We start from the raw sequence: 14,672 nt of genomic DNA on the forward strand, positions 1-14,672 counted from the left end.
GTCCGGTTCCTGCGTTTCGCCTGGGCTGTCGCCCCGCCTCAGGTCCTTCCCGGGCTTCTCTGGTTCCGCAGCGGTTCTGACCAGGTCCCTTTCGACCCTGGACAGAAACCAGGATCCTCCTCCGAGTGCCCTGGCCCTCCAAACGTCTGTGGGTTTGGGGCGTCGGGGGGGGGGTGTTAGTAATGTCAGGGAACCACCTGGACGCCCCCTTTGGTGGCTCTCTATGCCTCTGCTCTCCCTAGAGCTCCAGGTTTAACGAGGCACACCTGAAGCTTATCAACGCTCCACCCCGCTCCTGTATAAACCCCTCACTCACATTCACTCCCCGTTCGTTATTGTTTATGTTGGACTTCCCGTACTGCATGTTTTCGCGTTCCGGTTTTCATACAGGACTCCTCTCATCCGTTTCATTCGGACTCCAGAATCCCGTACCGGCTGCGCTTCCCCTCCCTGTGCATCTCGGGTCAGCTACGCTTCTCCCAATGCGCAACTCGGACTATCTCTCTCAACCGAAGGACTGCCGTGCGCGTATGTGCTTGTGTTTGTATCTCTCTCACGCATGCCATTAAAACCCAAGCGAGCTGTACTCCGGCTTCTGCCTTTTGTTTCGCTTACACCCTGACAATGTCACAATTAAAGGAAAAATAAGATCATTCTGAATTAGATGTTTTCTATGTTCTATTTAATAAAGTATGGCTCTAAACTATTGTGGAATGGGGTTGTACTCTATTGCATGAAGTCCGAGGAAACCTTACCATTCGATGCACAGTAGCAGTCAAATGTTTGGGTCCACCTTCTCCTTCAGTGTTTTTTACCTATTTTTTTTTATTTGTAACATTGTACAGTATTACTGAAGTCATCCAAATGATAAAGAAACAAATATGAAATTATGTAAGTAAACAAAAAAGTGTTCAACAAACCAGAAAGTTTTAGATTTTCCAAAGTAGCTGCATTTAGCTTTGATGACAGGTTGGCAAACTCGTAAAATTCTCTTATCAGATTCACATACTCTCTTGTAGTCCTTAACAATGTTCAGTTAAATGTTGAATTGTAATTTTCTGAAAAAATATATTTCATTTTTATCCTTTGCTAATTTTGAAATGTGTGTTTTGAACTTCCCATTCCAAATGTATTCTTCCTGCACTCCCCTGGAAAGGCTTCTCGTTGCATTTTGGAGTGTAGCCACAAAGATTTACTCGTTTAGCCACAAGAACATTAGTTAGATCAGACAGTGACTTTGAGAGAGGAGGCCTGGGGCACAGTCGGTTTAACACAAGGTGTTGTTTGTTTAAACTCCGGGTTAGCACTTGCTGTACCAATCACAGGCTCATGTATCAGTATTTAGGATGGAGATTTAGACCAGATGCTAAAAAAAGCACTATCACCAAATGACTACTCTGTCCCAGGATCCATTTTGTGCTTTCATAGTAAACACCAATAACACTCAGATACACTGGGACTTATATAAAAACATGAATATGTATTTGAAATGAAAGTTCAGAAAAAAAAATACTGGGTCAGTATTTCTAAGTAAGTCATTATCCTACACTATAGTCCGAGTACTGGAAATACTTTTCACCGTAGTAGAACAAGCTAGAGCTATTGAGGTTTCATAAAAAATATGATAAGCTAAAGTGCTTACTCAATATTAGAGCACTTGGTGTCCAGTTGGGCATTCCAGTTTAACACAAGGTGGTGTTTACTTGATTTCTTCTATACCAAACTCTTGCTTCCATTTAAGGGAAATTAAAAAGCATTCAAAAAGGTGCGATATTGTTCTGTGCTTCCAACAGTGTGGGAAAGAACCACATATGGGTGTGATGGTCTAGTGTCTCTTATAGTTTAAAGTATTATGCAAAACATAATGAATAATTAAGGTAAATAATATTTATATTAAATGTAACAAAATATAATGCATTATTTTGGTGTGAGTCAATGTTCAGCAGATCCGTGAACCAAATAATTATTTGATGTGCCATAAAATGAAAGTTTAAAAGTTTAACTACTGTATTGTTTGTTTCTGTTTCTTTTGTATTTATACACTGTGATGTATATATTTGTACAATGTCTCTACTTTATATATCTGCAGATTTCCCTTTCTTTGCCTCTGTAACATAGAAATATCCCCACTGTGGGACGAATAAAGGTATATCTTATCTTATCTTATCTTAACTTATCTTGTGTTATCTTATCTTAATTTATCTTATCTTAAAATAGCTTGAAGGCACTTTTTGGAAAAGCACATAAACCTACTTATAATAAGTGTTGAATTGGAATGTATTATATATGTATGTATTGCTATGTATTATACTCAGTAATCAGTCCAGATGGTTCAAAAATACTACATTTAATATTCAGTTAACTGTATAAAACTTTAAAATGTATACAAAATGTGCTGCTTGTTAACTATGTAACAATTTGAAAATTATAGTAAAAATGTTAAAACTATCTAGTTTAAATTGTAACTAATAATGAAAAAACAAAATATACAGATATCAGCCTGCCCAACACATCAGTACATCAGTAATACACTGTGTGTATTTTTATACACTGTAGAATTACCATTTTCTAATCTCAAATACTACTTGTAAAATCTCCTGTGCTGAATAAACTGTTTTCTTACCGTATATTAACAGCTTCAAGTCGACCAATTTAGTTTAACAAGGTAACGATTTTTTTTATCCCACTGGGCATTTAAGTAGAAATCAAATACAGTAAGTAAAGTTGAAAATCTTTTACAGTGCGTTAGGATTGATGACCTCCACCCTAAAGTTAAGATTGATTTATAAAAGTAGTCTCATGGATATATAATCCATATGTCCAACCACACGGTTAAGTGAATTCCATGTGTTCCTGTATAAGAAAATCAGCTGCCCAAAGAAATCATCAGCCATCCAGGCAGTCCTTTTTGCATGGATGATTCAGATTTGCTCATCTTATCATCTGTGGATTGCAGTCCACCATCAGTAAACAGCTTCATCCATATTGTCATCACTGTCTGCCCCGAAATCCTCCCCGTTGTCAAAGTATGACATGATGTAGTCTGTCTCCTGTTTGAATGCACATAAAAACCACACATACACTACGCTGGAGCAGGAACACATCGCATACATGATCATTATCCTGTCTGAAGCTGTGGAAACCTTACCTCTTCAAACTCTTCCTCATCATACTCCTCCTCTACCTCTGCTTCTTCCTCCTCTGTTTTTTTCTTCTCGCCCTCTTCTTCGCCAGAACTCACCTCCTCCTCTTTTTTCTCCAGTGTCTGAAGGATTGCATGTGACAGAGAATTAGTGAAACTAATTGGTGATTCAATAACTAACTGCCATTTAGTGGTGACAATGAAAGACCATTTAAAATGATTTCTCTCTGATGTGAGGACAGATTTAATGCGATCTATCCATTAAATAACAAGTAATGTTTAAGGTAGTTGCATGATGGGAAAACAGGACACTACCTCCAGTTTGCGGATGATTTCCTTATCCACTTGTGGCTGTTTGCTGCTTTTAGAAATGGCTAAACTTCCTGAAATGCACAATTCAAAAAGAAATATGACCATCAGCAGAAAGAAATGGGAGTGGCATTCACTCAGACACTTCTAATAACCGCTGTGTAAACATCTTGGCAGTTGTATGCTACCGTTTTCAATCGCATGTAAACAGACGGCACGTTATATTGTATGTTTATGTTTATAAAGGTTTATATGTGGTTTATCAAAATGTTATAAAGGAATATAGCAAATAGCAAAGGCAGATAATAAATGGGTGAAATGCATACTCTTCTCTCCCTGTTCCAAGAAAACATTGTTCTCTACATCTCTTGTTTTCTGCATCGTTCATCGCTCTGTCTGCAGCCTTTTATTTTGGAGGTGTGTGTAATGGCACAGAGTGCTGTCTTCTTGATTTCCCCTGAGACGGCAATGAGTCAGAGCCTACCTTCCACACTTAAAGAGAAGAAGACAAGGCCACCTCTTTCATGTGCTCTAATTTATGCCATTTACCCTCTTTTAAGATGCGTGGCTGCAGAACGGCCTGAGTGCTGCGAAAGGACACGCATCTACAACGGAAAGCAACTTATAAATTCACACTACTAACAAGCAGAGGCGCCACACTTTTTAAAGGAAATGTATTTAAAGACATCGTTTCTCTCTAAAAGCTCAGTGTGTGTTATGTCCTCTGTGGCCTGTGAGACTGAAGCTGAGGTTTAGCGTTTTCACGCATTCAGCGTACGGTGCTACTGGGCTGCGGCTATAGATTAGGAATTCTTTCTCTAAAGAGCAGAAAGTAGAGCTGCTAATCAGCCTGATTCTGCATGGGTGGAAGTGTTTATATAGGATGCAGCTCACTAACTCTCGCTAGGAGGCCTTTTCACCCTCACACGCAGCTCCTTCGGTAAGCGTTTCCAATCTGAGAGAGAACAAAAAACAACAACATCTGGGTTATTGAAAAAACAAAGCAAATGAAATTAGCATGAAATATACCTTTTTTTATTTTGATATACTTATGCGAGCAAAAAGAATACAGAACAGTGTCTGGGCTGTTCTCCAATGTTTATATGATCTGTGATCTTAACATGTTTAAGCTTGCCTAAGACCCTTTTACAAAGCAAATCAAAAATAACTTTGGGAATAAATATATAATGTATAAAGAGGCTACAGCTGAGCCCACATCTGAGTTAACACACACAATTTTCCCTTCACTTGAATTAGCAGACCCAAAACTGTTCCAGATTAACAATGTCTCCCCGTGTACAAAGTCAGCTAGATATGGTTTCTATGGGTTGCAATGGGGAATAGATTCATCTTGACCTCTGACCTCAACATTATTAAATACTGTTTGGGATGAATTGGAACGCTCTTCTCTACATCAGTATCTAAATTTACTAACACTCTTGTGCGTGAATAAACACAAATCTCTTATCTTCAATATCTAGTGAAACATCTTCCCAGAAGAGTGAAGGTTTTTATAACAGCAAATGGGGATTAAATGTGGAATGAGATTAAAAAGCACATACGAATTGTATGGTCAACTGTCCACAAACTTTTGTTCATATAGTGTTTTATTACTGTCATTTAACATAAAGAATGACATAATAATGTGAATATGAATAGTTTGTATATAAGACAATTTAAGCAGTTTATATTTTTTCAGAAGAAACAATATATTATTTGTTTTGTGAAATCTATAGCACAAGATTAGGGCTTATTGTATTTATTACAATCCTCCTGTTTGTCACTGTTTAATGTTAAGCCTTCCGTTATTCTTAATATTACATCTCACTATAATGAGAGGAATCTAAATAAAGCCGTGACTTCACTTGAACAGTAAATAAACAAATGTGGATCTGACTGTGCCTGTATTGCGGTGCATGTCCCAGCAGCCACAGCTTTGTTGAAGATAAGGCTTTTAATTAGTGTGCTGAAAACCAATCCTCGCTTCATGGTAATTTGTCATTCAATTAACACTGTCAATTCAGGCTCCATGGGAGTGATGATCTAATGGAACAAACCTCAGTGACACTGCTTAATAACACAGACTAAGTTCCAGCTGAACATCCTGCCTTATCATATTTATGGTAAAAAGCATTCTAAAATTAATAAATAATTATAAAATTAATTCTATAAAATTTATAAAATAATATTCATGTACCTGGGCTCCATTCAATGGTGTTGTCAGATGGTTCCATATTCTGGTATTTGTCAGAGTAGCGCTCCACATCTACAATAAACAAAAAACACAAAAATCGATGTATTTCTAATTGTCTCTGTGTAAAATAAATGTGACTGTGTGTAAAATAAATCTACAAACAGTAAACAGAGCTCTCCAATAAATTAATGTGTCCTTATTAAACAAAACTTTTTACTGCAGCAAAGAAAAAACCCTTAATTAACTGAAAGATTGTCCACACCACTGGCAGCTTTATAATGAAACTGCACCAAAGAATTAAAAGACTTCAAACATAAGAACATTTATACCCCTAAAAGCAGCCTAATGTCTGCCTAATACGCAAATGACAAAATGGATATATTGCTGAGTGGGGAAATAATGACCTTTCTTGGGTGCTGCTGGTCGTATGAAGAAAGGCAGACTCTTCATGGCTCCTCTGAATTCCTGCTTCAGAGCTAGCATATATTCTGCTTCTTCTCCTGTCTGCAGTGGTACTGGCTTGTGCTCCAAGGGCTTTACATTCAAAACAGACAGAAAAAAAACTGTTCTTTAAAGTCATGCAGTTAAGCTTTACTGTGATTGCAGCTACAAATAGCAATATTCATACACACTCTTAAAATAGCAGCGTTGTCTGAGCATTACTGATGCTCTGCAGGTTGTCACAAAAATTCACTAGAAAATGTCATTTATTGGTGAGTATACAGTACATGCCATGTATTTGTTATAATATTATAGCCAGAATGTTAAATGTTACCGTAATAATAGAAATAAATGACAGTGTTTTTTAGGGATTATACCAGAAATTAAAACAAATTAGGGAGTAAGTAAACATTTTACTTAATAAACACTAAACTGCAGGCAACCATCAGACCTTGAAACAAGCTGCAAATGTTGTATGGTTTAGAGACAGTGGCATTGAGTAAAAGACAGGAAGTGGAGCTGGAGGTAGCAGAGCTGAAGATGTTGAGGTTTTCGTTGGGAGTGACGAGGATGGACAGGATTAGAAATGAGTTTATTAGAGGGACAGCGCATGTAGGACGTTTTGGAGACAAGGTGAGGGAGGTGAGATTGAGATGGTTTGGACATGTGCAGAGGAGGGACATGGGGGATATCGGTAGGAGAATGCTGAGGATGAAGCCACTAGGAAGGATGAAAAGAGGAAGATCAAGGAGGAGGTTTATGAATGTGGTGAAGGAAGACATGCAAGTAGTTGGGTTGAAAAAGGCAGATGTAGAGGACAGGGGGAGGATAGAGACGGATGATCCACTGTGGCGACCCCTAATGGGAGAAGCTGAAAGAAGGAGAAGAAGATGATCTTATCTTTTACACTTGACCAGATCATGGAGGGCTATAAAAAACAACATCTTAAGGATTGGAAATAGTAAGAAAAAAAAAATAATGCTGCAGTTCAAATGTAGAAAAAAAGCATTTGTCCCTGTTCTTCTGTTGGTAAATCTCAAATGGCATGCCCTACATATAGTGCACTACTTACAATACCAGAAGAACTGAATAAGAAGTGATCTTCTATTTGGCTTAACTAAATGTGTCGCTGCGGCATAAACGAAAGGTAAACTATTTATCCAGTCAGACTGTTGATGAGGAACGTGTCTGAATTCTGATGCTTTTGATACTGTGTATAATAGTCATATAAGATAATAAATACTGGGATGATTGTTAAATATTGAGAAATAAACCTTACATAGAAAAAGCATTCAATTTCTGGTTCTCTATCACATTTATAGCATCTTATAACACATTTTTCACACACTGTTTTTATCCCTATTGTGCAGCCCTGGAGTTCAGCATGCATTACAGCCTCATTTTCCTTGGTTCCTTTTGAATTCACTGTACTGGAGGACTGAAACAAACCAGAAATTGTGTCACTGTGTAACTATTTATAGACTTATACCAGACACTAAATCATATAATTTATAGGCCATGAGTCAGAGTTACACAGGTACATGAGACCAGTATCTGGTAAAAATACATACAGCACTGTACAAAAGTCTTATATACTATATATATTTTTATATATTCCGTATTACCTTTCTATTTTATGCCTTTCTGGGGAAAAGAATAGACCGCAATAATAAATCAAAAATAGACCACAATAAAAAAAAAAAAAAAACATCATCCATTCAAACTGTGTTTACATGCAAACAGTAGAAACTAAGAACAATCTACAAGGAAACGTTTTGGGCAAACTGTACAAAAGTCGGAGCTCTTTGGTTCATTTTGCTGAGACATTTTATATTATGTTTAAGCTAATTGTCGCGTAATCAAAACCCAGAGTTTGGGTTCATTCCGCTAGACCATGATATTAATCCATCATTTGGGGTCAACATTTTCTGCTGCAAAGTCACTGGAGACAACACAAAGAAGTTATGCATTGTCAGGTGAACAAGTACTACACATTTTATCTTGTGTTTGTTCAATGTGTGTTGTATTTGGGCCCAAATTTTTCTAGGCAAATGTTGTGTTTAGTGAGCTTAACTAATATTAGTCAGCCTTGCTTTATAATTGCACTGTTTACTTGCGGGAGAAAATGAATGAAAAGGATGAATGTTTACTTGTTTTCTGACTCCGTATAGCATTTTATTTATTTTTAGATAGCAATGTCACTTAAATTTACAGGAGTTTGATTATGCTAGCTTGCCTGCAGCAAACATGTAGAGAGATATGCTCAGACCTGTTTTTAACCCTCCTCAGCTGTTCCCAAAGGAATTCTGACTTCCCGTATTATTCGTTTTGTTTGTACCTGCCTGCAAAGTGTACTAATTAAGTTAATTGGTTCTATTTCCTAAAATATAAGCAAATAAGTAATGTAAACCACAGAGACCCTGAACAGGAGAAAGAACCAATTACTAAAGTTGAATGACATCTCTAGACCCTGGGGTCATGTCGCTCTCATGATGCCACAGATCTGAGTCATGTAGTGATTAAATGGTGAGAATATTCCCATCATCAGGTAGAAGTCAGGAAGCCTCTCATCAGGGGTGAAATGTCTTCATGACAGAATAACAGATCCAATCACCAAGACTCCCTACCAAGAGAAATGCACCGCCTTCTTTTTTTTTGGTTAGTAGTTTATGCATCCTGTTATTGTCAGTGGTATTTCTTACTCTGTGGTGTTTACGGGATCATTTATTAATGTATTTATAAAATATTTGTTTTTTGTTTTTAAGATTTGCAATATGTTCAATATGTAATATTTCATCATTTGTATTAATTATTTTCTTTTTAATACTAACATCTATTTTATAAGCATAGCGCAAGTCCAACTTTTAAATGATATATGTGAAATCACATCATATTTAAGTGTGTCCTGCTTAATGCAATTCACAATAAATAGATATGCATTTTTAAAGGAAATAAAAATGCACATAAAAAAAAAACACAAGTTTTATCAAAGCAATTAGTATTTTGGCACAAACTACATCTTTATTTCATTAATTCTTATGTGCTCCATAATTATATTATAGACTATATTATGTCACATGTTGAGTCACAGCTGCACTATTATATATCACATAATCTATTTCCAGTGTATATAAAACTATTTAATTGCCTTTAACCAGTTGAGATATAATCCTCACTATCATTCCTAGAAAGTCAAATGTTTTTTTTTACTTAACTCATAACCCTAAATAAAATTATAGGGAAATGTGATGCTGGTGTTCATTAGACACACATACTTGCAGCCTGCAATAAAGCAAGACATATAATCTTTGTCCAATTTCTATTAGGAACATCTTTACATGAGGACATGTTGTGGTGTCCGATAGGTAGGCTTGAGTAAGTACAAAAACTGCTAATCTCCTGGGATTTTCACACACACAAAAGTCTCTCAAATTTACACAGAATGGTGCAAAAACAATAAAACGTGAATGAAGGATCTGCAGAATGAAACATTGCTGATGAGAGAGATCAAAGGAAAATGACCAAACTAGTCTGAGTTTACAGGACGTCTATAGCACTGTATCTTCAATGAACACTATTCACAACCACAGTGAGCAACAATGCAATAAACCACACCAGGATCCAATGCAGTCAGCCAGGGAGAACATGAGGCTATCGTGAAAGCAAACTCACCCAAACTGAACAGCTGAAGATAAGGGGGGAAATATATCCTGGTCTTTTTCCAGTCTTAGTCTTTTTAACTGTCCAGTTTCAATATGTTGTGTATGCTGTGATGCTTTTCTTCTCACCATGGTTGTAGTGGGTCATAATATTCATCACTGTTTCCTTCCTTCACAGAACGGTCACTCACTTAATGTTATTTGACACTCTAAACCACTCTATAGAGTCGCCATGGCTTGCTCATCAGGGATAAATGCACACCATTCAGTTCAACTCTTAAAATTCTGTATAGCTGCTTTGAGACAATGTCTGTTGTATAGAAATAAACTTGACTTAACTATAGACTGTTGTGTGTAAAAATTCCACATTCCACCTTTTATATGTGAACAATAAATGGAGTTCTTGATTTGTATCTGCATAGTTTTATGCACTGTGCAGGTGTACAGGTATTCCTAATACAGTGGATGAGAGCAGATGTATGCATGTATATACAGCATTGTGGATTTCATGCAACTCACAGGGAACAGTGGTGTAGGCTGGACAGTGGAAGGGGGAAGGATCTCTCCTTTGCCTATTCCCACGGCCTCCACAGGAAAACTGAGCTGAGCCCGTCCTCTTCCTCGCCCTCGTCCTGCCATCCTCAGCTCATACTCAGCCAATGTTTGTGCAGTTTCTAAAAATGATGCATAAGAGTATAACTCAATTATAACAAAAAGTCAAAAACATTAGAAAACGACAGACATTTATTTTTGAATTTATTCTGTATCTACTTGTTTAAGAATTCTTATTATATACAGGTAAAAAATTTCATTAATGTTGAATGAAAGAGTTGTAATATTATTATTGTCATTAGTTCCTGACTTTTCGGACACCCTGTAGTGAAGTATTCAAAATAATGGGCAAAAGGATTATGTATCTTTACTTATAATTATTCCAATTCTCCACTTATTGAACAAGAGAAACTTTTTTATCTTACAAAACTCTTACAAATGTACTGGTACACATAATAATATTGTTTTAGTAAACTGACAAATGAATCTATTTTGAAATAAACTGTCACCATGTGAACGTATAAAACATGAGGTTGCACACAGAAATACACTTTTTGAGGAAAACGCAAAAAAAAAAAAAACCCTTTCAGAATTGTAGTTTAGCAGATTCTTAATGGTTGTTTTATTAGACAAACATTAAAGGCCACTTCTTTAACAGGAAACTGTTTCTTTACAAAAAGAGAAGTTGTTTTTGAGATTAAGTGGTCCTAGAAGAACAAATCAAGCTTTTTTCTCATGCACTCCACTGGAATATTAACCAGAGAAAATAGATTTACATACATGAAGAAGCACTTTACACCTCCCTGTTAAATGTGCTAGATCACTGACACTTGTTTTGCAACTAGTGAACCCTGAAGGTTCTTCTAAAGACATCTTGATGATTTTCGGGATATTGTGCCCCAAACTCTGGTTTTGTTGAGTTCAAGAGTTTGGGTGCTTTTATTCCGTCTGCTGAACCACTGCAGAGAATCATTGGTACATCTTTGGAACATCATTAGAGAAAATACTTATTGAATTCATATTTAATGGATGATTCCAGGGGAAAACAAAAAGTAACAAACAAAAGAAAAACTTATTTAGGTACAGCCACATGTTTATTACCTTCCCTTTAGTCATTAAAGAGTTGGAGGAAGAGGCCCAAGATGTTTCTATAGGTGCCTACAGTCATGTTTAACAGTAAGGGAAGAGGTTGGTGCTTTTATTCTCTCAGTAGAAGCCCTCAGCATATACGTAATGTTCCAATTCATATACACGTTTTAATTGCCTTGTGCATATAGTTTCCTTGTCTTGACGAAGGGTGCCAATACTTCTGTATTGTAGGTAACGTTTGTATTTGCGGTGTAATGAAAGAAGCACAATATATGTATGTCTGGACTTACAGTTAATTTCAGTGCCTGGTGTTCCTCAAGTCTGACTTGTGCAGGCTTTTAACGAAAAAAGAATAAAAGAAAAAGGAAATGCATGAAGAACTATATAAAAAGAGATAGCCGGTTAGCTAAGAATGCTAACTGTAGTGTAACGGTCCTGCTGCAGCACCACATTATCTAGTGGTGTTAATAATGAACGCAAATACACATATGTTAATTACATAGTAATTACATAACTAATGTCTCCGCGAACACCCGAGGAACGAATATATCGCACGGACACGTCCGGTACGAAGTTCCGCGGCATACAACACAAACAAACTGTAGACAGGAAGTGGAGCGCGAGGCCGATCTGTCGGTCAGGCTGAGTCCCGCCCCCGAACCGCGCAGCCAATCAGGAGCCGCAGGAAACTGCTCTTCTTTCGAGCAGTGTGCGCGCGCTGAAGTGTCAGTTTCAATGCAGTAGTTTTCTGTCCTCACCTGTGTAAAGTACATAATCAACTTCTCCGTGCATGAAAATATCTAACGTTTGCTGCTCTATTTCCAAACATGATACTAAAATATAGACAATACAAAAGAAACAATACAAAGAAAATCATTGGAACATCTTTGGAACCATTCGGGAAAATACTTATTCCTATTATACATATTTACTTAATTACTCCAAGAGCAAAACGAGACAAAGAAAAAAACCTTAATGAGGTATCGCCTCCCCTTTATTCAATACATTATGCATTAATATGTAGTGTATACATTATTATTGTTATTATTATTGTTATTATTATTATTATTATTATTATTATTATTATTATTATTATTATTATTATTACATTTATGAATTTTCTCAATAATGGATGTCACCAATGGAATTTTAAATGATGCAAATGTACATCTGCAATCACATACCTGTATCATTAGTTTCTTTGCATAATTATTTGGATAAAGTAACTAATAATAATATACGCTTATAGGATGTTATATATTATATTTTATACATTATAATAATAATATATATTAAACGTTATATATATATATATATTATATACTTATAAACTTATAAACTTATGTATATATCATGCCATTTGTATCAGTATCATAACTGTTAATTGTTGTTTAAGTAAATGATCACATTCGAAATCCCAAGCAAACATGTGTTAAAGGGGTTTCTTGTCTGATGAGAACAAAGATTACATTCTGTTTGTCAAAACCCATTCATTCTAATCAGCGGAAACAAAGCACGGGGTGGTAGCATCGTGTTATGGGAATGCCTTTTATCAGCAACGAGAAACTGCTGAACAATGTAAATACACACTGGATGGTCAGAATTATCAAGTCATCTACCAGCATATTGAAAAGGTGCAAGAAAATGACAGAACTTGGAGGAATATATAAACCTTTTTTTGGTTATGTTGTTAAACCTATAGCAACTGATTAAACAGCCCAGCATTACAAGTTCCATTGTAGCAATTATATAGTTCACAGTATTACTAAAATATTATGTACTAAATTGAATAATGAAATAAAAATAATATAATGTAAGTGTTTAATGATGGTGATATGTGTTCCTAAGCATCAAGAGTGCTCTGATTCAGTGTATGTTTGTACATCACTTTTGCAGCCTCCTTGTTGTGCAGAAATATAGAAAATAGACATTTTATCTTAGCCAAGTCTTCTGCTTTAAGACCTCCATACAATTATGTCAAAAATAAATGTATGTGTACATTGCTTCCAGGGTCTGCTATAAAAAGCACAGATTTGGCTTCTTTTTTCTGCTGGTAGATCAGTGGTGTCTCTCTCTCTCTCTCTCTCTCTCTCTCTCTCTCTCTCTCTCTCTCTCTCTCTCTCTCTCTCTCTCTATGTTTCTTCCCCCTCTCTACCTCTTCCGTTCTCTCTCTCTCTCTCTCTCTCTCTCTCTCTCTCTCTCTCTCTCTCTCTCTGGTTCTTCCCCCTCTCTACCTCTTCCGTTGTCTCTCTCTCTCTCTCTCTCTCTCTCACTCTCTCTCTATGTTTCTTCCCCCTCTCTACCTCTTCTGTTCTCTCTCTTTCTCTCTCTTTCTCTCTCTCTCTCTCTCTCTCTCTCTCTCTCTCTCTCTCTCTCTCTCTCTCTCTCTCTCTCTTCCTCTCTCAATATACCCCCCTCTAAATACTCTCTCCTCTCTCTCTCTTCTCTCTCTCTCTCTCTCTCTCTCTCTCTCTCTCTCTCTCTCTCTCTCTCTCTCTCTCTCTCTCTCTCTCTCAAAATACCCCCCTCTCTTTAAATACTCTCTCTCTCTCTCTCTCTTTCTCTCTCTCTCTCTCTCTCTCTCTCTCTCTCTCTCTCTCTCTCTCTCTCTCTCTCTCTCTCTCTCTCTCTCTCTCTCTCTTTCATTTCTCGGCATGTGCATGTCACCGTGGGAACGCTTCTGTCGGAATCCACAGAATCTGTTACCATAGAAACTGTGTTCTATAATAGCTACAGTCACTGAGTTAGTATTTATGCAGTCTGGGAATTTTATCACACCCTTACTTTCGTTAAAGGCCACCTCAATACTCATCTAGACCACAAATAATAAATAAATGTTTACCATTTATGTTGGGTGAAGACTTGCACCTCGGCAAAATGTGGCAGAAGTGACAGCAAAACATTGCAACAATGCTGCATTTTCTGCGCATCCCCAAACTCGCATAAACACCTAAACCTCGGAGGAAAGTGACAGGACTGAGTCTATATGACATTGCATTGTGAGCATGTGTGTGATTGGGACTGCAACTGAAATTAAAAAGAAGAAAATATGATTATGCATGTTTGCATTCCCATGTTTACATAAGGAGGAGAGAAGACACGTAAAATCTTTGTCTCATAATGTTTTCAGGATATAAGAATTCAAGGGTTGCACAGATAAAGGAATAAAGAGCCACATGAAGTAAGGTATGAACGAGGGGGTGTTATTTAAATAAATAAATAAATAAATAAATAAATAAATAAATAAGCACCCCAGAAGTAAAAACGCGCAGAGGCGCATCTGCAC

The 14,672-nt window shown here is 36.8% G+C and overlaps 1 protein-coding gene across 1 annotated transcript; it reads right to left on the reverse strand.

Annotated features, from left to right (window-relative positions):
* Nucleotides 1-2,331: 2,331 nt before the first annotated feature.
* On the reverse strand, nucleotides 2,332-12,082 carry polr3glb (RNA polymerase III subunit GL b). The gene is made up of 8 exons (XM_083554837.1): nucleotides 11,677-12,082; nucleotides 10,265-10,419; nucleotides 6,050-6,179; nucleotides 5,649-5,717; nucleotides 4,350-4,406; nucleotides 3,458-3,525; nucleotides 3,149-3,265; nucleotides 2,332-3,050 (listed from the first exon to the last, which is right to left on the reverse strand). The coding sequence occupies exons 2-8, from the start codon at nucleotides 10,382-10,384 to the stop codon at nucleotides 2,964-2,966; spliced, it is 648 nt and encodes a 215-aa protein (XP_083410963.1). The 5' UTR covers nucleotides 10,385-10,419; nucleotides 11,677-12,082; the 3' UTR covers nucleotides 2,332-2,963.
* Between the last annotated feature and the right edge of the window lie 2,590 nt (nucleotides 12,083-14,672).

The sequence above is a fragment of the Silurus aristotelis genome (assembly GCF_946808225.1).
Source record: "Silurus aristotelis genome assembly, chromosome: 1".
NCBI lineage: Eukaryota > Metazoa > Chordata > Actinopteri > Siluriformes > Siluridae > Silurus > Silurus aristotelis.